The sequence below is a fragment of the Lepisosteus platostomus genome, chromosome 5, assembly GCF_059453375.1.
Source record: "Lepisosteus platostomus isolate fLepPlt1 chromosome 5, fLepPlt1.hap1, whole genome shotgun sequence".
Lineage (NCBI taxonomy): Eukaryota > Metazoa > Chordata > Actinopteri > Semionotiformes > Lepisosteidae > Lepisosteus > Lepisosteus platostomus.
In genome coordinates this window covers 44,279,345-44,304,410 of record NC_142615.1, presented here as the reverse complement: position 1 = coordinate 44,304,410, position 25,066 = coordinate 44,279,345, and the positions used below count along the sequence as shown (strand labels likewise).

Sequence of the window (25,066 nt, the reverse complement as noted above, 5' to 3'; positions counted from 1 at the left end):
TACAATTCTGAAAAACGCGGCTCCCAGAATGCCAGCTGAACAAGTCTACACAGCGGAAGCGCTGTGTCTCCTTTCAGCTGGCGATGAACCTTTACTCGATCCTTTGCGGACTTGTAAAACTGGCGACATATATATAAGTTCAGGTGGATAGCTGCATCAGCATGCGTAGGCTGCAAAGGAACAAGTTATAGGTTTATTCCATGCCGAAAAAAAGAAGAAAGAAAACACAACGTTTCGGCCGTGGAGCCTTCTTCAGGTGTGAGAGAGACAAGTCAGTAGGCAAAGGTAATGTAGCAGGAGAACAAAAGCTGGGAGAGGGGAGGAGTGAGAGGTGGGAGCAGGGGACAGAAAGAGAGGCCAATCAAGAGGTGTGAAGTCAGAATAGGTGTAGAGAAGTGTGAAATGAAACTTCCAATGAATGGAGAAAATTTAGAAGAAGAGTAGTCCGTCGTTAAGAGAAGGGGGAAGGGGTGATCCTAGCTGCAGGATAAGTTTGGTTTCGGTAGTCTTTCTGATGTATGAGTTCGGAAAACTGTCTTTGAGAACACAGACTGAGAGATTAGAGTGGCCATGGCCATCAGAGGTGAAATGAGAAACAATGGGCTTGGAGAGATCTTTAATCTTCACAGCCCTGACGTGTTCTCTGAAGCTGTCTACGAGTATCCTTCCTGTTTCTCCAATGTAGATGACTGGGCATTTACTGCAAGAGATACAGTAAATAAGGCTGCTGGAGGTACAAGATGCCATCTGGGTGATCCAGAATTGTCCTGAGGGGCCTTGTGTGGTGTTGGATGTGTACTTGCAGGTGATACAGTGAGTTCTGTTGCAAGGGAAAGTGCCTGGTGTGGATGGTTGTTGAGGGTGGTCAAGGGAGCTGTGAACAAGGAGGTTAAGCAGATTAGGTAGTCGGCGATATGAGATGATGGGGCGATCAGAAAAGAGGGCCCCAATGAACGGATCATCCTATAGGATGGAAAAGTTGTCGTTAATAGTCCTGGGGATAGGAAGTGTGTTATGGTGGTAGGGAAGCACCAAAGGAATGCAGTTGTTATGGCGGGAGTTCCTGATAGGGTTGATGGTCCGGGGGGTGTTTTTGGCTCGGGCAAGGGCCCTGTCAATCACACCGCTGGGGTATCCCCTGTTGATGAAAAAGGAGTACATTTTGAGAGCTTGGTTCTCGAAGTCAATGTGGTCGCTGCATAATCGTCATAGCCTAAGGAACTGTGAAAAAGGGAGAGAGTTTATAGTGTGGTTGGGGTGAAATGAGCTATACAGGAAGTAGCTGTGTGAATCCGTGGGTTTGTAATAAACAGAAGTGGAGAGTCGGGGGTAGTTGATGGAGAAGTTGATGTCTAGAAATGGAAGAGCAGTGGAATATATGTTAACCGTATATTTGAGGGACGGGTGGAAGTTGGTGAAATGATGCAGAAAGAACTCAATAATAATAACAACCGTTATAATAATAATAACCGTTTGTAATAATCTTCTATATAAGAAGATTGAGAAGTGTGTCACTAAGTAGGCTTGAACCACCAACCTTTTAGTTAATACTGTAAAGGTCTATTGTGACATTCCACCATATTTTCCTTAAGTTTAATATAAATGTAAAGGTAAATGCTGTGCAATAAATTGTCATTTTGTTGTAATTTTAAACAATATTCTAGCAGAGTATGCAAGGGGAAAATACAAGACAACTGTATAAGAGGCTGGTATCTGAATACAATTGACAATCAATATTAAACCATAATTTGTACAATATTATTGTCGGTATCCCTCAATATTGATGATCAGTTCAAGGATTTTTCAAAGAAGCAACAGCAATAGCAGATGATTTTGGTTTTGAACACCTCAGTAATCCATTTGTCCTTGAAAGAAGAAAAGACAGGTATGTTCTTAGCTTCATGATGATCCTCTTCTGGATCCAAAAGAAACGTGTAAATTTGATTGTTTCTGTAGTAATTTGGACATAGTTATAACTTCCATGGAAGAGAGATATCATCAGAGTCATGCAATCGAAACTTTCAACTTTTTGTATGGTATTGGACATATTAAAATATAAAATAAACAGTTTTCTAAAGGAAGATCTCATAAAGTAATGCCAGGACCTACATTTACCGCTCAGTACAGATAACACTGCTTGACATTGATGGAGTAGAAATGTATGAAGTATTGACAGCTTTATCTGAATCAATATGTATTAAAACACCTCCTATAAAAGTGTTAGAATTAAAAGCAAGTAATATTTTCCACCCCCAAACGCTACTATTACATTACACATTATGTGTACATTACCAGTTTCGGTAGTTTCTGTTGGGCGCAATTTTTCAAACTGAAACTTATTTAAGATGCACCATGTCTGAAAATCGTAAATCAGGACTAGTATTACTATCAACTGAAAGTACTACAGAAGAAAATCAAAACCTTTGAAAAAAGCTCTTGGAAATTGATCTTCTTCAATAATGTGTCGCCTTAAGGCAAATTTTAAATCAGCTGAAAAATGCTGTAAAATGAGGGGGCATTTCAGGCCAGTGGATTTGGATTTGGGTTACAAGAACCACTAAACCGCGACTCGTTATACTTATAACTTCACGTTAAATGACAAAATTGAGAGTTAAGCCAGCTGAACAGGTTTTCTTACAACTTTTGTCCTGAGTCAGTTTTGGAATACAATTTCTGAACGCTACACTATACAACATAGGCAGCCAAAAGTCTCCAAAACAAAATTTACAGATAGAAGAAAATTCTTATATTGTCTTATAGAACCCTTGGGACACAAAAACCAACACTGAGTGTAAAAAGTGTTTAAGTACTTTCTTTTTTAATATATACGCACTGAGCATTGGTGGTTCAGTGGTAGAATTCTTGCACACATGGGAGGCCTGGGTTTGATTCTTGGGCAATGCAGTGAGTTTTGCAGTTAGCAGCTACATCACCTTCCAACCCACAACTGACAACCCACTGAAGCAACACTGGTCAGTACCTGGATGGGCGAGACCTGCTGGAAAAAACAAAGCTCAATTTTTTTTTCTAACAAAATTCCATTTTTATGTCCAGACGAGGAGACTATCAGTCCAACTTTAAGCCCCCCTAAATCCTCTGAGGTGTGTCTGTCTGCTAGCATGTATTTTGTAAAGATTTTTCTTTAAGACAGAGAGGGACTTTGAAAAGGGTTTCAGACGCTGCCATGCGCACCATGTTATATTGTAGCAAGAATGTGGCGGTAGCAGCACTTGCTGTAGTCGGGACGGAGTGCTCAAGGCGATGAACTAGAAACATATTGGGGTCTCCCCATGTGGGTTTGAATCTCACTTATTATAGTGACCTTCTTATGTCATCGTGTTTCTGCACAAAAAAAGATAAAATGCTCTTTCCTTTTTCCTGGTACTTTTAAAATGCTAAATCACTTGGACCCAAAGCCTTGGCAATAAGTCCTTCAGTGTCCACAAATGACATTTCGCAGATGGAAGCAGATAACGATGCTCTTTCCATCCTCATGTCTTGTGCCCTACTTCCAGCCTTTGAAAACCTAATTAGTAAAGCTGAAAGAACCGACTCCATAGGTGTTGGTCGTGCACAAAGAGGAGCTGTGATTACAGAAGAGGAGGAGTGAGAATGGTGCAGATGGAAACCTGTTTTCTTGCGCTCCTCTGGAAGAAATTAAAATAAAAGCTGAAACCCGAAACAGCAGTAGCCATGAGAGGAAATGCCTCCAAGCAACAAGCAAGCACCCCTTGTTCGTATAGTGGTGAATATCCCCGCCTGTCATGTGGGAGAACAGGGTTTCATTCCCCAATAAGAAGACTGGTAGCTTTTCTCCCATCAGATTCCATCTCTCATGCAGTGTGAGAAAGCTTACGTAATATTCCTTTCCTGTCATTTTCTGACGACTATTTTAAAGGGGCACCTTGTCAACTCCTAAATGCTTTTTATCAAAATCTACATATGTGTCTGATTAATTTAGCTTTTTCTTACAAAAAAGTTAATTATTAATAACAATCTCCAGTGAACAAAGAAAGTGCCAAAACTGTGAGTTCTTGAATCAGCTACATGGGTATCTGTTCAGTAGTGGTCAGGATATATATATATACGAGAAACCAGGAGGTATCACTTCACTCCTATGAAGCACACAGGATAGGATAGGGACGTAACAGGAAAGGAACGGGACATTTTGTGTGTTTGTGCATATGTCAACGCATTATCTACATCGTACTGCCTTTCTCATTTGCATGACACCAGAAAGACCACAGAGCAAGCTATTCCTCACGAGTGAGATTCAAACCAACGCCTCCAGGGTGACACCATTATAAAAAGCTTTGGAAAATGTGTTGGCTTTTATAATTCATCTTCTTTGTGGAGTGAATGTTGTATTTGAGATAAAAGCAAAGATGCTCACTAAGGTATTGATAACACAGGTTCTGGCTATGCAGGAACTATGAATCATATTCATATGAGGTCATCAGAAAATAATATTTAATTGCACTTAGTTTATGAGGCTGTTAAAGTGTATATATATTGCTTATCCTGTCTGGTTTAAAAAATAAATAAAAAAGCTGCACTGAAAAAGAATGTTAAAAAACATAAAAAAATGGAATTATTAGTAAGGGTGCCAAAATAGATTTTTTTATCAAGAGAGATTCATACAATATCTCCAATTCCTTATTATTTACCCTTTATTGCATAAATATTTCTTGTATTTAATAAAATTTAGATTGTGCAACAAAGACTTTGAGCTTTTTGATAGAATTTAATCAGATGTCTCTTTTTCTTAAGAGTTACAGTTAAGAATCCTAATCTGTTTTATACACATTTCTTGCTTTACATGGTAAGTTAAAAGATGTTACACAATTAAAAGCCTATCCAATGAGAACAGTCTTAATTGGAAATTAAACAGGACTTAACATTCCAAGACTATAAAGGAATAAAGAATTCAATTTAGACTTACATTTTATTATACACATAAAGTAAACTGCATGACTAGAACTAATTCTGTTCTCATCAACTATAAGTAAGAGTAATTATAGTCAACTTTTAGATGACTAGACTAAATCAAAAGTGGGCGACTACAAAGTGACTAATAGACATTTTAGGAACAAGTAAAGGTTTATTCCTCTGAAAAGAGAACAAAGAAAACACAATATGTCGGCTGTGCAACCTTTTACGGATGTCACATGCTGATGCAGCTACCTACTTCAACTAAAAGACATTTCAGTTGACAAGACTAAGACTATGATAAATTAAAAACTGGTGACTAAATTGGTGTGTTTTAAAGTCCCCTGACAAGATAAAACTCTTCCCACTCTGACTGTAGCTGAATGATCTCTCGCCTGTGTGACTGCACTGGTGGACAATGAATGTCTCCTGTGTGAGTGCGCTGGTGGGCTATTAAGGTACATGAGTCACTAAAACACTTCCCACACTGACTGCAGATGAAAGGTCTCTCTGCTGTATGAATAAGGGCGGTGTGTTGGCAATATGGCTAAGGATCTGGGCCTGTGGGTGCCGGTTCAAATCCCGAAGCTGACTGAGGAATCCTACTCCATTGGACACATGAGCAAGGCCCCAAACCCCAACTGCTCCAGGGGTGCTGTACAAATGGCTCCCCCTGCGCTCTGACCCCAAGCTTCTCCCTCTATCTGTGGGCCTCATGGTGTGCAACCTGTGAAAAGACAAATTCTTAATACAAGAAATTGTATATGGCCAATAAAGTGATCTTAATCTGGGGGCTGTTCAGGTGATTCAGTCACTAAAACTATCCCTACGCTGACTGCAGCTGAACGGTCTCTCTCCTGTGTGAGTGCGCTGGTGGGCTCTTAAGGTACTTGACTGACTAAAGCTCTTCCCACATTGACTGCAGATGAATGTTCTGTCTCCTGTGTGAATGTGCTGGTGGCTTTTTAAGTTGCATAACTGACTAAAACTCTTTCCACACTGACTGCAGCTGAATGGTCTCTCTCCTGTGTGAATACGCTGGTGGTCTTTTAAGTGGCTTAATCGACTAAAACTCTTCCCACACTGACTGCAGCTGAATGGTCTCTCTCCTGTGTGAATATGCTGGTGGGCTCTTAAGGTACTTGACTGACTAAAATTCTTCCCACACTGACCGCAGCAGAATGGTCTCTCTCCTGTGTGAATATGCTGGTGGGCTCTTAAGGTACTTGACTGATTAAAATTCTTCCCACACTGACTGCAGCTGAATGGTCTCTCTCCTGTGTGAATGTGCTGGTGTCTTTTTAAGTTGCATAACTGACTAAAACTTGTCCCACACTGACTGCAGCTGAATGGTCTCTCTCCTGTGTGAATGTGCTGGTGTGATTGTAAGTGGCTTTTCAAACTAAAACTCTTCCCACACTGACTGCAGCTGAACGGTCTCTCTCCTGTGTGAAGGTGCTGGTAGGGTTTTGAAATGCTAGACTGACAGAAACGCTGCTCCTCCCTGTGCCATAATATCAGTTTGTCCACTCCATCTGAGCAAGGCCTTGATTCTTCCTCATTCTCTGATTGTGCTGGGGTCTCTTATTTTGCAAATGCTCCATGGAATGGTCTTGCTCTGTGTGCTGAAACTGAGATTTGTTTTCTCCAGCCTGTCCTTCAGTGTGCTGCTCAGCAGTGTGAATCATCGGGGGCTCCTTCTCCAGCTCTCTGAGACTAAAACCATCCAGTTCATTCAGTTGTTCCTCTCTTTGCCCAAGAACAGACATACTCTCCAGTTCATTAAAACTTTTTAACAATTTGCTCAGTAACCAGATTACTAAACCTGTGTGTAAAGTCATCAGATACTAAGGGATCATATGATTGTTTTAGACTCTGCAGTGACAGTCTCTCCACTTGAACAGAACAGGGCCTATTTATTATCAAGCTCTGTAGGAGCTGCCGTTGCTCCTCCCTGTACTGACCCTTCTCTGTGTGCTGTGACTCAGTACTGTTCTCTTCACAAGGTACATCAGTCTGCTGCTGGTCACTGAGTTTCTCTTTCCCTTCTACAGCAGTGAGCGCTGTCTCCTGCATCAGACTGGAGCCCCACTCCTCCTCACTGTGCTGCTGTTCAAGAGGAGCCCTTTCCCCAGCGTCAGAGAGAGCACTGGTCTCTGAGCCTGTAAATACAGGACAAGAGAACAAGACCTTTATAATAATAATAAACTTTATTTTATATAGCACCTTTAAAGGTGACTTCTCAAAGCACTTTACAGAAGGCAAACAACAAAAAATACACAATATAAGCACGATGAGAATACAGTTAGACGAGTCAGTAGATGGTGGTAGTAAGTACAGTAGGGACAGAGGGGTAAAAAACAGATAAAGGCTCTTCTGAAGAAGAAGGTTTTGAGTCCGGATTTGAAGGAGCTTAGAGAAAGTGACTCTCTGATATCCTTGAGAATAAAAGTTCCAGAGCATGGGGCAAAACAGGAGAAGGCCATGTCACCAATAGAGTGTAGAAGGACTGGGGGAAAATAGTTGAACACAATTAGAAGAGCGAAGCTTGTGAGGTGGAGAGTAGGGTGATAACTCAGACAGGTACTGAGGTGCTAAGCCATGGAGAGCCTTATAGGTGAGCAGGAGGATTGTTAAGTTGACATGAAACTTGACAGGAAGCCAGTGTAAGGACTCCAGGATAGGAGAAATGTGAACACTTGCACTAGACAAACTGGACATTACAGCATATTACACTGCACTGACAGAGAGGTGTAAATACAGACACACTGACTGGACACTGTAGCATATTAGCACTGCACTGTACTGTAAGGGGATACTACAGACAGACTGACTGGACACTACAGTACATTAACAATGCACTGAGAGAGGGGGTTTTATACAGACATGGACAAACTGGAAATTACAGCATATTAACACTGCACTGACAGAGAGGGGTAAATACAGACACACTGACTGGACACTACAGTACTGTAACACCACACTGAGACAGAGGCATTTATACAGCCATGCACAAACTTGAAATGACAGTACATTAACACTGCTCAGAGAGGGGGGGTAAATACAGACAGACTGACTGGACACTACAGTACATTAACACTGCACTGAGACAGAGGCATTTATACAGACATGGACAAACTTGAAATGACAGTACATTAACACTGCTCAGAAGGAGGGGGATAAATACAGACAGACTGACTGGACACTACAGTACATTAACACTGTACTGAGGGAGAGAGGTGAATACAGACAGACTGACTGGACACTACAGTACATTAACAATGCACTGAGAGAGGGGGTTTTATACAGACATGGACAAACTGGAAATTAAAGCATATTAACACTGCTCTGACAGAGAGTGGTAAATACAGACACACTGACTGGACACTACAGTACTTTAACACCACACTGAGACAGAGGCATTTATACAGCCACGCACAAACTTAAAATGACAGTACATTAACACTGCTCAGAGAGGGGGGTAAATATAGACAGACTGACTGGACACTACAGTACTTTAACACTGCACTGAGAGAGAGAGAGGTGAATACAGACAGACTGACTCGACACTACAGTACATTAACAATGCACTGAGACAGAGGCATTTATACAGCCACGCACAAACTTGAAATGACAGTACATTAACACTGTTCAGAGAGGGGGGGTAAATACAGACAGACTGACTGGACACTACAGTACTTTAACACCACACTGAGACAGAGGCATTTATACAGCCACGCACAAACTTGAAATGACAGTACATTAACACTGCTCAGAGAGGGGGGTAAATATAGACAGACTGACTGGACACTACAGTACTTTAACACTGCACTGAGAGAGAGAGAGGTGAATACAGACAGACTGACTCGACACTACAGTACATTAACAATGCACTGAGACAGAGGCATTTATACAGCCACGCACAAACTTGAAATGACAGTACATTAACACTGCACTGAGTGAGAGGTTAATACAGACATGCTGACTAGACACTACAGTACTTTAAAACTACACAGAGAGGCGGATTAATACATACGCACTGACTGGACACTACAGTATATTAACACTATACTGAGAGAGAGGGTTAAATACATACACACTAACTAGACACTACAGCACATAGACACTGCACTGAGAGAGAGGGGTGATGCCCCACACAGACTGGACACTAGAGTACATTAACACTACACTGAGGGGTTAATACAGACACACTGGATTAATATTCCAGAGGAGTTAATACAGACAGACCCTGGAGGACGGTAATACTTAAACCAATCAAAACATTTTTTATATACACAATCATTAGTATACATATAAAAATTTAGACGAATACAACGTAAATACAATATTTATAAATGTTGTTTCCTAATGACGTTGGATTACAAATTGATTCAGTGAAACAATTGTTGAATCTGAACGAGGCGTTTTCAGCACCGTAACTGGACAAAACAGCTCAGTTTCCAATAAAGAATCCCGTTGCTACATCACACAAGTCTTTCCCACTTCAGTCTGCATCTCTCCACTATATTCTCACCAGTGAGGAAAGTACTGATAATGAGAATGTTTACTATTCTGGGATGTTTTCTTTTAAATAAATTTTGTTATTTAAAAAATCTCACCAGTGCGGAAGTTACAGACACTGGTTTTAAACACACACACACACTCTGACTCCATACAAGTCACCACACTGACCTGACAGCTCCAGTTTCGTGTCCATTTCTTCTTTTATTTCTGCAGTGACTTCACAGAGAAGCGTGTGTCCAACACGATCTGTCTGTCCCCGATCTCCTCCTGCTCCCAAATCCTTCTCCCACAGCTGCAATCTCCACTTCAGGCTCTCGTTTTCCTTCTTCAGCTGCGCCATTTCACTCCCGACACTGTCCTCCACACACTGTGTGATTTTAAACACGGCCCGTCTCACCAGGATCTGGGAGACGCTGCGGAGCTTGTCTTCAAACTCGTTCTCAGAGTCAGACATCCTGTTTCCAAAAACTTCTGACACTTCATACACGATCGATTTGAGCAAAACCTGCATGAAAGAGTCAAGCTGGGTTTGCAGATTTAACAAGCACTCCGCCATCCTTCTTCAGAGTCAGTCAGAAACAAAGGCTGACTTGCGGTTTAAACAGAACAACTTCTTTATTTGTATTCTAAACAGATCCTGTTGTCAGGGATGTACTCTGTTCAAGCATAAACATAGCCGACAAAATGCTACGTTTGCAAAAACTGAAGTTCAAAAGTTTAAAAAACAACTTTCTTCTTTATTTAAAGAAAATCATTCAATCACCTACACTTGGATGAAGTGGATGAAATACATCCAGGGTCGCGCAGTATAATGACGTCATTCGTTAGCGAGGCCGCGACTTCAAAATAATCTAGAAGCGGAGCTGAGAAAGAGGAGTTTCTGCAGCCGGATATAAACTTCACTGCACCTCCTAGCGCCACCTAGTCAAGAGGAGTGAATCACCTGCGACTTGCACCGTTCGTAAGTGTAAATTTTGTGAAATGGAACAGATTTATTGTTTTTCCCTTCCACAACGAAACGTCTCCCTATGCAGGTTTTTGGTTAAAGAAAAAAAAATGCTGTCATATTCTTTCCAGCTGGCAGTATTTATTCTGCACCACAAGATAGATTTGTATTTCATATTTCGCAAATTGTATGAATTTCTCGAAAAACACGTTGTTCCAAGAAAGGAAAGAAATACTTCCATTTAACAAAATCAAGCCATATGTGATTGTCCTTAATGATACATTCTGTATGACAAGACAGGAAGAAAGGCACCTCAGGATTTTGGACACAGGATCTCTTGTTTACTTTTTAACAGTTGAAATATGATCGATGAAAATTGTTGAACTGCTTTTTGTCATAAATACACAAGCTCTTTACGTCATGTGTTGGAAATAAACTGCATTAAATTCGCTAAAGCAACAAAACGTAAGCGCCACAAAGAAGACAAACTTTTGCGTTTATGGTGCAATGTGTCTTTAAAATGACTTCAAACGCAATTTGTTTTTCTCTGTGGCTCTAAGGCTTTCTTATTTAGCCGTTCTGTTTTTGTTTTACATATTGTTTTTTACATATTGTAAAATCATACGAACCATAAAAATTTCAATTGTAAACAATTGACCATTCATAATTCTGAATTTTAAACCCTTGCAGTATATCCTTTGTCGTAGTATTTGTGAATATTGCAGAGCTCCTTTTCAAAAACTGTCAGCAATATTGTTAAGGTGTTTTTTTTTTTACATTTTGTTACATATTGTAACGCATACGGCCTCTATTGCTTGCGAGAGCTGAGCTGGTTTACCAGAGCGGTGACGTCACCGCCCTTCCCTGTGAATAGCAAGGACCGCAGCCGCAGGGTTGATGGGAGATTTCCCTTTGGCTCAAGAGGCTGGGTCCCTGTTCGAGTCCCCGACGGTGGGGTGGGGGGGCTTTTCATGTCTTTTTAAATCATTTGTAATCTCTAAATCACCCAGGTGGTCTGGGTACAACTCCTGGTATAGGAGCGTGTCTATGTTGCCTTTTGGATTTCAAAAGAGCAGCTCAGTGCAGAAGTAAAACAGCATGCAGAGTGCAAAAACATGTAATAATAGCGATCGCTTTGGTGTGTTAAGAGAGATACATTGTGCGAGGAGGGGAGTTGTGACTGGCAGACAGTGTTGACCTTCGAAAAAAGGACTCGTCTCGGTAAATATGTTTCCACATCCTGAAGAGGAGGTTATCCCCATTTCTCTAGTCAGAACTCCTCTATTGCTAGAGAGCTGTAGAATGTGGAGTCTCCAATCCTGCTCTGAGAGTAGGATGTACTGTCGTTTCCGTAGCGCGGTGGTTATCACATTCACCTCAGAAACTACTGTATAAAAAATAGAGAGGAACTAAGCTACCAATAATGGTTGCGATAATGAACAATGTTTTGCTCAAGCAATTTCATACTATAATGTGGCACGTATTAACTGCGTTTATCTGCCCTAGTGTCTGGTGAAAATACGTTGAGAGCAGAGTCCTTGATTCATCTACTAAAGCAGGGAAAGAGATTTGCTTCTTGATAATCTTTAGCTGGACCAAATACATGCATTGCCATTTAGTGCTAGGTACCATTAAGGTGATTAAAGATGAGCGGGACCTTGTGTAAGAGAGTGACATGGCTGGAAACCATGACGCTGAGATTAAGAGTTGCATGCTCTACCGATTGAGTTAGTCAGACGCTGACGCCTGAGTGGCTCTGCTGTCGTCACTTTGAAGAGGTAGCTGGCTTATAATTATGTGGTGATCAGAATTCTAGTGTCTCTCTCGGTGTGGTGTGTTGACTATTCAAAACAGAGCAAATGTCAGTAGTCATTGAAATTAATGGTTGTAATCAAAAGATAGGGGTGTACCCCGGCGTCCTGGTCAAATTTCCCATCGGCCTTTATCAATCATGGCCTCTTAACAATCCCCTTCTATAAATTGGCTTCATTACTCTGCTCTCCTCCCCCACTGATAGCTGATGTGTGGTGAGCGTTCTGGTGCACTATGGCTGCCGTTGCATCATCCAGGTGGATGCTGCACATTGATGGTGGTGGAGGGGAGTCCCCATTACCTGTAAAGCGCTTTGAGTGTCCAGAAAAGCGCTATATAAGTGTAAGCAATTATTATTATAATTAAAAGTGCTTAATTCTTTCACACAGTAACAGATACGCATATAACATGGGAAGGTCCTCATTGTGTTTTCTGTGTCCGATACTGGCAAAACACCAAGAGGCAGCAGGCAATACGAGAAATAAATTGTAAATACCGAAAGTATTACCCGGGTCAACCTGGTGAAATCGAGGAATACTAACCGCTAGACCATACGGGAGCATGCAGCCTCGCTATTTCGTGCATAATGCAAGCAAAGTGTAATTTCTGTCTCTACAGCGCGCTTGTTAGAGAGCTAGCTGGCACCCAGAGCGCTGCAGGGTCTACTTACTGAGACTGACAGTACAAGTTGAAGTACAATGTCAGGATTTTCTGGTTTTCTGTTGAAATGAGATGAGGAGATCACAGCCGTTTCTACGCAGGAATGAGACAGCATGTGTACAGTATTTCGGAAATCTTAGTTACGTGCAGAAATAATAAAACCGTAAATATTTTTTGTACGACATACCTTTAAATAGGTGTAACTGAATATCAATGGTGTAGTGAAAGATTTAAAGCACACTTGATAAAAAGTGATATACTAACTCAGCATAATTAAATACGGTAAACAAATAAGTTTAAAATGAATAATAAATTATTAATTTTTTTATCATGGGTGGTGTTTGTGTTTCATGCAATTTATATTAAAAACAATCATTGAGAAATATGTTCAAAAGACAATATTTTTATAAAAATATATTTTTTAAAAGTCAGCAGAATGCACAAAACAATAAAATTATGTAACAGAAAATGCTCACAATTTGTAAAAACATATTCACAAATACTAATACAAAGTATAAATATTCTGTGGGTTTAAAATTCAGGATTATGAATGCTCAATTGCTTACACCGGGTGTTTGTCTTCTATACCTGAACCGATAGAAACACCTATTTCTCTACAAGACATAGAAATAAAGAAGAGTGAGCAACTTTATCCCAGTCCCACTGCCTGATTCCTACGCAGATGACTTAGTAAAACAGAGCACTTTTGCTGGAACATCATTTAATCATAGGATTTGATCGCTTGAAGATGGGCACACAAAATGTTTTTTTCCAAAGCTTTTCATACTGTCATTCCATGACCCCATTCCAGCTTCACACAGCAAAAAGTCTCACCTTAACGCAATTTTGTAGAATTTGGTTTACTGTCATAAAACCAGTAAATGTGCTAATTGTCAGAAAAAAATTAACTTAGGCACATAGAAAAAAATTATACAATAAAGTTTCAATTAACAATAGCTCTCCTCTTGTACTGTAGAAAGAAAAAGGAAAATATTAAGACACATTGTGAAGCGCGACACTTAGGCTTGTTTAATTAAAAGAAAAAAGGGTTGAAGCAGGCTGAAGTGGAAATCTAATAAGTAAATTGATTCTTAAAATGTAGAGAGCTATGCAAAAAATATATTGGTGCTTTTAGAAAATGTATTTCAAGGATGTAACTGCTGTGCTACAGTACGTGCAGATTTTTAGAAAACAGTGCGTCAACAAAGTACACTGTTTAGGTTACTTTAGAAGACAATGTATCAAAACAATATATGCTGTCTGGGTCATTAGAATTAGCTGAAAGTAACTGATAAGCTTTGAATAACAAATCTAGTGCTTCTTCTCTCGCTCTATGATGTAATCTGTTTTGTCTTAGGGAAAGGGGAAGTTTTGAAGGGACAAAGCACTGAGCTTTTTTACAGCACAACGTCTTATAAAAACCCTGTACTGCTTGTAACAAATGGAGTCTCTGGTTGCACTTTGCGAAGTGGCAGCAGGGCTCCCAATATTGCAATATTGAAATAAAGACCTTACTCAGGTGAGAACTCTCTCTTGTGGCTTCCTTGATAGTTATATTTCCATGACAAGGCGAAATCACAACAGGGCCAGCCTATCAGCTGTGTTTGGTGTTCATTCAATTCAGCATTTTTACTGCATATTGGATCCTTTTCTCCTACTCTTCTCTTCTTATATTCTAACGTAGTGGGTTAATATAAGCTTAAGTGCATGGAAGGTTTCTTTCTTGTCAACTTCTCTTTAAGCATATTTTGCTGTTGAAAATTAACCTTGTGGATTTCAAGGCTGTGTTCCTGTTCCATTAGTGTCACCCAAATTGATATATTGTGTTTTGGTGATTCTTCAGACTATCACATTTAGAGGGGGTCAGTTGAATAAGTTGAATACGTTTTTTTAAAATACCACGTACTGTATGTAAAATCCAGAAACATAGAATAGGTGCTCGTGTTTTTACTGCTATAAGAACAGTTTTGCACAAGAAATAGTTATAAATAGTTATTTAGTTATATAAAATATTGTAATAACAACAGGGAGCTATTGGCCACTCTGACACAGTATAAACAACACAAACCTTCTGCCTTACTGTATGCACTTCTCCAGGACCAATTTCAGCACACGATGATCCTCGGTCAAACGAAAACTTTAATTTATATCACGTTGGCTTCTGGAAAAGCAGTTGATCTGACATCACATTTGCCACAACACACTTCGTCCTCACTTTGAGTGTAATCTTGGGATTTGAGCACAGAAGCAAGACACACCCCACCCAATATAAGACTTGAGCCCCAAATTCCTGCCTTAAAAGACTAATAAACTTCCACTCAGACACACTTTTTATATCTAAGTTCTCTGATTGACTATCTTCACCTAGGTAATGAGGCAATCATCTGGTTCTGAGACTTAATAGCCTGGATTTAAGCATCTTCACAAAGAGATTATTTGAAAGCCTCATTTTTGCAAATAGTGACACTCTATCTTTTCTTCACATATGAGATTTTAAATATTTGAGCACTTTCCTCTTCGCCTGCGACACACTTATCTATCTATAGTAAGTGGTATCTTTGCATCATATTTCACCATGGAAAGAAAGATCAAGGCTCTCGTGGCCCATATGGGAACAAGCAATCTTGGTGTTATTAGCACCACACTCTAACCAACTGAGCTAACCAGCCATAAATGTCTGTGCAGCATAAAAATTTAATTTAGAGATTTTTTTTCCTACTCTGAATTGAAACCCTCACATTAAGTGTGTGGGCTCTCTGGAAGTGGACAAAACAGTTTTAGTAATTGATTTTCTATCCCAGTCCTCCTAGGAAGAGGGAATGATTGCTCACTGTGCAGCATAGAAGGTATTTTAGAGCTTTTTTTAACTAAGAATTGAAACCTATGCAAATAAAGTATGTGTCCTTACTTCCTGGAAGTGGATACAAGTGGTCTGAGTTGCTTTCCTGTGAAGTTTCTGGAGCAATACAAGAAAAAATGGACACAAAACTGGAGCTGTCAGGTCAGTGTTGTGACTTGTATGAAGTCAGTGTGTTTGTGTGTTTAAAGTGTCTTTAACTTCCTCACTGGTGAGAATATAGTGGAGAGATGCAGAGTGAAGTGGGAAAGACATGTTTGATGTAGCAACAGGGTTCTTTACTGGAAATTGAACTGTTATTGTCTGGTTTTGGTGCTAAAAACATCTGTAAATAACAGTAACATGACGAAAACACCTTTTCAAACACAATAACTGTATCAGTGATATAGAACTCAAATCATTAAAGAATATTTTGCATATGATATTCTTGTGTTGATATGTGGAAATATATTCTGTTAATAATAATTTCATTTAATTTGGAAAACTCCCTTTCCCCCAAAAGCAGGCAGCCTTACATTTTCTGCAGGTTAAATACACTGTTAGAGATTCAGAGTGAAAGTATATAGAAAAGTGTTTTACACAATCTCTTAGTGTTTCACAAATTATATTTATTTTACAGGTGGTACTGTGTTTAACATTGCTACCATGCAGTGCTGGAGCCCCATGTTTCATTCCTGACCTGTGTGCTATCTGTGTGGAGTTTGTATGTTGTCCCCATGTTTGTATGGGTTTCCTCCAGGTGCTCCAGTTTCCTCCTACACTCCAAAAACATTTTGATATTAGTTTAGGAAGTGAGCTTAAAAAGGGCAGTTCTTTCATGATCATAAGTTTTGTAATGTCAGTTTCTTACCCTTGTCAAAGTGCGTATTGTTTGAGCAAACTTTCAACTCATTTGTGTTCCTGTCATTTGAATCCAGATTACTTTCATGGATGTCTGTAGTTATCTGTAGTTCTAAAATTTCTGAAGTTTTAGATTTTGGGATTATGTGCCTTCTTCAGTGTCCTTTGTGTGGATCAGTTTATATGAATGATAAACATTTACATTTCCTCTTCCTGTGGGGTTGATATTATCATTGTGAGTGGCCAAGGGCTCCTTAATGTTTTATTGATACATTTAATATCATGCATTAAAAATTGTTTTAAAAAATTTATTGCAAAACTAAATTCTAATAACATTCATAAAAAATGGTACCATCAAAAGTGGTACATTCAGAATTGTACATCAATGATTGGTTTTATTTCTAATTTCTAAAACATCAAATTATAAAAAAGAAGAAAGACTGAGCAGAAATGGGATGTTCAAGCCTCCCTTTCTGAAACACGAGCTGCAGGCACTGTAGACACAGACACTGATGACAATATTGAAACATGGGAGTGAAGTGGACTCAGGTCACAGACAGTGTCAGTGTGGAAACAGTGGAGCGAAGTGGACTTTCTCTGTCTCATTGTCCTCAATATTATACATGAATCCATGAGCACTGGCATTGTACCAACGGTCCTCAAAACTGCTGCCATTACCCCCGTGCCAAAAAAGCCTAACATGGCTCTCGACAATCTTAACAATTTTCGCCCCATGTCCAACTTACCCTTTCTTGTTAAAATTCTATAACGTGCTGTCACACTTCAGTTACATAATCACCTCATGACTACCAACCTTTTTGAACCCCTCCAATCTGGCTTCCGTCAACTTCACAGCACAGAAACTGCCCTGGTCAAAGTCACCAACGATCTTCTAATAGCTTCTGATTCTGGTTCTCTTTCTATACTCATCCTTCTTGATCTGTTTGGAGTTTCTGACACTTCTCTCAAATGGTTCAAATCTTACCTCACTGATCGCTGTCACTTTGTCTCTCTTAATGGGTATAGGTCTAAAATTAGTCTAGTGAAGTCTGGTGTTCCTCAGGGCTCAATACTGGGCTCTTTGCTCTTCAGCATTTACATGTTCCCACTTGGTCAACTTTTAAGATCACATGGCCTCAGCTTTCATTTTTACGCTTCCAATACTCAAATATACATCCATACCAAACCTGACACTGACATTCAACCCACATATGCAGCATACTGTCAAAACATCTTTTTTTTCACCTTAGAAATATCGCTAGACTACGCCCTCTGCTATCATTAACTGTGGCTGAAAAGCTGATCAACACATTTGTATTCTCTCGAATTGACTACTGTAATGCTCTACTCGCTGGGGTATCTAAATCTACTCTGAACAAACTGCAGTATGTCCAAAATTCAGCAGCCAGAATCCTGACCAGGTCTAGTGCAAGTGTTTACATTACTCCTATCTTGGAGTCCTTGCACTGGCTTCCGGTCAAATTCCGTGTAGACTTTAAAATCCTCATGCTCACCTATAAGGCTCTGCATGGCTTGGCACCTCAGTACCTGTCTGAACTATTATCACCTTACTCCCCACCTCACAACCTTTGCTCTTCTAATTCTGCTCTCCTTACTGTCTCCCAAGCCCATCTACATTGAATGGGTGACAGGGCCTTCTCCTGTTATGCCCCTAAGCTCTGGAACTCTCTGCCCAAGGATATTAGAGAGTCACCTTCTCTAAACTCCTTCAAATACAGCCTTTACTTAACTTGTTCCATTCTCCACCCCTCTGCTTTTCTTAGTACCACCATCCATGTCTCCTCTGTATATTGTAATTGTATATATATCTTTATCTTGTGTATTCTTTTTATTTATTGTTGTTGTCATCCTGTAAAGCGCTTTGAGAAGCCACCTTTAAAGGCGCTATATAAAATAAAGTTTATTATTATTATTATAGACAGTCTCAATGCTCCCAGCTTCTCTAAGACTGTGTGACTCTGTTGGTGAAGCTCTTCTGTGTCTAGACCTGCAGGAGGAGCTTCTTCCAGACAGCCCTGTCAGTCTCACAGCACCCATCCTCTCCCTGAGACTCATCCCCAACATCATCGTAGTCAGTCCTGTCAGGAGCAGGGGCTCCCTCTTCAGAGGGCAGTTTGGGCAGGACCCTGTCCACTCCAGGGCCAGTGTGGGGGACACCTGACACAGAGACACAGAGTCAGAGACAGGCAGTGGACAGCTGATGGACAGGGATGACTCTAAGCTGATATTTTTGGTTTAGGAAGTCATTAAAATTGGACCCATGAATTTTTAAACACTATGCATTTTTAAATTGTATTTGTGTGATTTTAAATTCTATAAGAATTAATTGCTTATAAACAATGCTAGAAATAGATAGTATCACAAAATTAATGTTTTAGTTAAATCAGGACTTGAAATACGGTTTGTCAAGTGAGTCAGGTATTGAAATAATATTTTTACAAATATGGGTTTATGAAAATGGTGAATATCAGAAATGACAGAGTAGATAACTTAATAATTAAAAAAATCATAGCCCCCAGCTTGTAAAAATTTTGCTAACAATATACCCAAGCTTTTGGTATAGTTAAAGGCAGATGAGGTCTTTGTTCTTTGGTACAGCATTGGGAGAACAAGTAATAGTTCAGACACAATGAGTTAAATATTTGTTATCAATGACAATACACACACTAAACAGCACACATAATAAACATACAGCACACATGTATTGTACAAATTTACTAACAAGGTGTTTTAGACAATTACTTCCTAACCACCCAGAGAAACCACACACTGCCACCAAGTATTCAACTTTTACAAAACACCTACACAGGCCAAAAGAAGAAATATAACGGCTTTTTTAAAAATCAAACAGAATACGACCTACAGTTGAATCTCTTTCTTTTTGAACCTGGATGCTACAAAAATGAATGGTAGGCTATACCCCTGTACCCCTATACGTTGTAAAAAATGTTCCCACTAGTTAGGAGAGGGTGTTTTTAGCCAAGGAAATATCTAACCAATTAATTAAAGTTTCTAAAAACAACAGAATGAGGTTCAAATACTAAACTCCAACCTAGTCCTTCCAGTTGTTCTGCAAAGGATTTCTCGCCTTCTGCCTTTCCTGGACTGTTGATTGACACTTAATTATTTTCCAGGAACATAGTTAACAAGGTAAACTTTATGGTTGATTTGATCATTGAATCTCACACCCCTATATCTCAGCATACAGTACATTTCCTTTCTTTGAAGCCCCTGAGAACTGGAAGTGTTTTAAAAAATCTATATACACCTGGCTATTGTCAACATTTCTAGGGTCACAATAGTATAGTGAATGGATGTAGTTAACTAGCTGTAACAATTAATTGTAACAGTAAATTGCAAGAGTACTTGCTAACTTTTATTAATCAATCTAAATAAACAATATACAATTTATTGATATAACCATAACATGCAGAACAAACAACAAGCAAAAAGCAACAATAGAACATATCTGAGAAGTGATCTGCTGTGATATAAATGGCTGTTAGTGGATTAACAGTTGGAGCATACAGAATAGTTGTTAGAATATTTTAGTCAAAAGCCTCGAATAGGACATTTTTCAAATCAAATTGTATTTTTCTGGAAGAATTGATGATTCAGTGCAGATTTCACTTCTTCTTATGAAGTATTAATGCTCTAAAACCACAGTGAGCAAATCCTTTGACACTATTTTCTGGACTTAATAATTTTATCAGCAGTCAGAGAACATAATACATTGTCTTAGGGAATCCAAAACTCTCAGAATTGAAAACCAGCTGATTAATTTAAATCATCTGATTGACTGGGTGTGTCAGTAGGTGGGATTCAATGAGACTCTGATCTATGAGATCTAACCTTGTACTAGTACTGTCTCTCTGCCTGTATTGATCCCTGCACTACAGGGCAGAGTGAAGCCTCTGCTACTGCAAAATGCCTGATGTCCCCTTGTCCTGGATGAGAGTAGCAGAGAGATTAATTACTGGGGTCATCTCCCCATCCTTGAACTACCTCACCCACACCGAGCCCCCTGGCTGTAGTCCCATTTACCTGAAGTGGGGTCTCCCTCACTCTCCCCCACATCACTGTATCCAGAGGGTGTCTCATCAGAGAGGAGTCTCCCTGTGAATAGGAGACCAGGTGAGTAATGTCTCTGTTATTCTAACAGGCCTGTCACACTTCTTTCCAATTGTAATTAAGCTAGTGTTTAATTGCAGAGTATTACTATGAAGTTTGTGCAGGCTGGTATAAGGTGTACTCATGAGTCTTCTGTACAGTAACTCACCTGACACAGTCTCTGGACTCTGAGGCACAGTTACAGCATCATTATAGTATTCTGGAGTCTCTTCTTTCACAGGGGACATCAGTTCTCCTGAAACACACAGAGCATATCTTTACTGTCAAACAGAAGAACACTGATTCATCCAGAGCACAGGAATGCTGGAGTTCAGTTAATCAGCACATTGATGAGCATCTTACTGGAACTCCAGAGTTTAAGTACAGGAGATCACGGAAACTGTTTTCCACTCCCATTCACTTCTGCAATAAAAGTAAAATTAATCCTAGATTTTGAACTAAGATGTTGAAGGACAACAGAGTAGTGAAGGATGGCTGTATTTGGACAGAGAGAGTGGTGATGTGGACACTATGAGATACTGAAGAGGAGCTTGACATAACCCAGTGTGTAGGGCTGAGAGCTCAGAGCACAGACAGTCAGATTCATGTGACTGGTACAGAATAACACACAGACTCAGTATCCAAAGATAGAGCAGAGAGAGTCAGACTCACTGGGATTGGTGGAGGGTTTCCCCATGGAGCTGGACTGAAATAATCTACCTGGCAAGGCATCTGGGCTTTGAGGTGCAGCTACAGCATCGTCATAGTACTCTGGGGCCTCTTCTTTCTGAGAGGGTACTGACTCTTCTGAACCACACACAGACAGACAGAGAATTTGCACTTCAGGACTTAATTGAGCACAGAGTTGCAGTAACTTTAGCATTTTGGTCTTCAATAACTGTAGATACCAAGATACCAAAAAAATCAACAATTGTAACATTTACCTCTATAACAATATACCTAGACCTAAAAGACTTCTGGATTTAACCCTTAGGTCTGTCTATATACTATCATTATACTAAATTATTCTTTAGGAGCTCAGCATGCTTAGTTGCTTATATACTGTAATGGCACAGACAGTGAGACATTGTGTGTGATTAACACAAAGGAAAGACAAGAATTATAATATGCACACAGAAATGCTTAATCCCTATCATGCAATATGTATGAGCAGTTATCCAATAAATAATTATAGAGCACAAAAGATTTGAACAGAAGAACAGCAGAAACAGTTTCCCTGCAAGACCACAGCAGTGAAATGTTTGTGCATGCAAAAATAAATAATCCTGAGAACATATAAGTATATATCTCAAGGGGCAAGCATAAGATCATCACAAAGTCACACAAATATTCATGTGAACTGTACTCTTACACCAAATTATTTCTGATTCTAGATATGTAAGGTAATTAAGCCAGATTGACTCATAAACAAGTGTCCCTTTAATAATGTTGGGTCATTGGTTTAACATCTCATCTGAATGAACAAATCATTGTTTAACATTTCTACAGCACCATCACCAGTGCAGTGACCTGTCATCATATGGGAGCATTGGTTCTAAATTCTGGTCCTGAGGGAAAGAGCACCACCTTTTCTTCTATCAGCACCAATTAGAGCAGCATCCTAACTGATCTAATGAGGCAACACTGAAGAGTTTATAAGGTATCACAAACACATGTGGTTAAATTTGTAAGATTCAGGATTTTCTGAACAGTTCTAAACAAATGTTATTTGTCATATAATTCCTGTGAAATGGACTTCTCTATTTTTCAGGTAACAGATCAACACCTAATATCACTGTCACCTTGAACATTATCATGGTGGGGTAAAATTTGGAAGACATATTGACACATCATCCCTGTATGACAAGTTTATAATTTGGTGATTTAAGACTCACAAAGTCACGAGTGACCCATGTCATGTACTAAGATTTTAAATTGTGACATTGAGGTTGGGGGTTGGGATTATGACTTTGATATAGGGGTTGCTATAACAGGTGAAAAGCAGTGTTCAAAATAAGGTCAAGTGATTTGTGCTCAATGAAATTCCCTAATGTATTTGTAGCAACTCACTAATGAAGTCAGCATTAACATACCCAACAGCATTATGTTACCGCTGCCCAGACAATACATGCATGGCACAAAGACATCAACAAGCCCATTGTATTTATACGAACACATGTTGGAGCAACAAAAAATATGTTGATCACATCTTCAAGGGAACTATTTTTACCTGGGATGGGGTCTCCCTCACTGTCCTCCACATAATCATATCCAGAGGGAAGATCGTCAGAGCGGAATCTCCCTGTGAACACGAGGATAGATCAGTAATATCTGCAGTCATACAGCAGTCTCACTACCCCCTACGGGTGTTCCCACTGTGAATTTGGGACTGGTGCAGGTCGAGAGCTATATTTTTGTTTGCTCATTGCAAGCAAAATAAAACTTTATATCAGCATGATATGGGCATGAGGACATTAGCTGTACTTCACAGGCCAGACTAGGTTTCTCCTGACTCTCTCTTCTGCTCGTTTCGAGAGAGTGGCTGTAGAACTGCTGTGAGGGATGTGTAACTGAGAGGAAGAAGCAGAGAGAGACTCAGCACCATCAAAATTGAAATTATTACTATCTGCAGGGGAAATCAGTTCACATATGAACATGTGTAGTTTGAGTATTGAGCAGATTATCCTGTGTATGTCCAGTATACCTCTGTGCATTAGTGTGCTGTGTGTCTGGAGACTAATCACACCTGAAGACTCTCCACTCACCTCTCTGGAGGGTGTTGTAGACACCCTCTCCAGTCAGTTTATACTCAATGTCTTCATAAACAGCTTCGTGCATTCTGTAGATCTGTGTTTTTTCTAAACCTTTGGATGAAAAAATAAACAGAATCATGCAGCTGCATCGGTCTTCAAAACCAAATACCCACCTTCCTACTTTCATTTTGTCTTTCTTCAGACAAGTATACGAGGTGGGGCTAAATGACAGTGGAGACTCAGTGAACCACTGTCTGAGCAGAACAGATTAATATTTCTATACTTTTGTTATAAATAATTTTTCATGTCTCTTATAATGAGTTAGCACTAATAAATGTTTTTACATTGTTGTTCTTTTTTATTATTTTTTGGTCCGAGTGTTTTGTAGTGCAGGTGTTGCCTCTGATTGCTGTAGGACCTGCGTGTTTGGAACCTAATCTATTGGAAGCAACATTTGCCTAATAATAAAGGTATTAATACTGTGATTTCTGTCAACAATATCGATTAGTTCTATTCCCAAGATAAACATTGTACAGGTTTGTTATTAGCACAGCAGAGTCCCTCCCTACCTTTCTTCAGCTTCCTGTTCTGGATCAACTGCCCCACTAACAGCACCAGCAGCACAAACAGCAGAGCCCCCAGCAGCAGGAGGACCACTGCAGGGATGGATGCTGCTGGACACTGTGTCTGTACTGGAGGTGTGGAGACACCTGCCAAAGAAGGAGATGACACGGTATGCTCTCAGAATGGAGGAAGTAACCTTGGCCTGGCATTGTCTCATAGTCAGTGACAAGCTGTGTCTCCTGTCAATGAAGCGTACTAGAACCCCTTCCCCAGCCAGTGATGCACTGACATTTACACCAACATCAGGACATCTACAGTCAGAGACCAAGGTGGCACAATCATTTAACAAGGAGGTTTAATTATAAAACAATGAATTTTTATTTATTTATTTTATTTTGTTTACCTGGACCCACTGTTAGATTGATAGTTTTCTTTGGAAAATCTAGAAAATAAAAAATGAGCATTAACTTTCTAATTCTTTTTAATTTTAAACCAAACAAACCCAGAGTCTGACTATCTGACAGAGAAAATATGTAACTGGTCATGTCAAGAGCAGGAGTTCGATTCTGACCAGTGTTATTTGCACATTTAGCTCCAGTATAATGCAGAAAGGCTTCAAGTGTGTTTGGCAGATTATCCCTCTCTTTTGTTAACCTGCTAAATCAGATTTAATGTAGATATAATGATAATGAAATGAAGACAAAAGCTAAGAAGAGCAATTATCCTTTCCAGAGATGCCAAGCTCTTTGAAACCAAGATTCCCTCACCTGCACAGACAACCCCAGCATCTTCCTTGTGTCCACAATTGCCCTCATTCAGAGGAAGGTGCCAGCAGTCCCACAGGTAGAGCTCACTGCCCCTGCAGTTCACCTCGTCCAGCCAGATGGCGCCACTTCCTGGTCCAAATGAGGCCTCTATTGCTGCACTCACTGCGTCCCCACAGCCCAGCTGTCTGCAGACCACCTGGGCGTCCTGCAGGTCCCAGGAGTCGTCACAGACTGTCCCCCAGGAGCCCTCGTACCGCAGCTCCACCCTGCCAGAGCACTTAGT

General features: G+C 39.9%; 1 protein-coding gene across 1 annotated transcript; it reads right to left on the bottom strand.

Moving 5' to 3' along the window:
- Nucleotides 1–18,570: 18,570 nt before the first annotated feature.
- Nucleotides 18,571–24,225, bottom strand: LOC148666974 (uncharacterized). Its single transcript, XM_088632931.1, has 7 exons — nt 24,213–24,225; nt 24,022–24,162; nt 23,465–23,563; nt 22,930–23,001; nt 21,420–21,506; nt 20,869–20,955; nt 18,571–18,746 (listed from the first exon to the last, which is right to left on the bottom strand). Exons 1-7 carry the CDS (start codon nt 24,223–24,225, stop codon nt 18,571–18,573), a joined length of 675 nt encoding a protein of 224 aa, XP_088489057.1.
- Nucleotides 24,226–25,066: the final 841 nt, after the last annotated feature.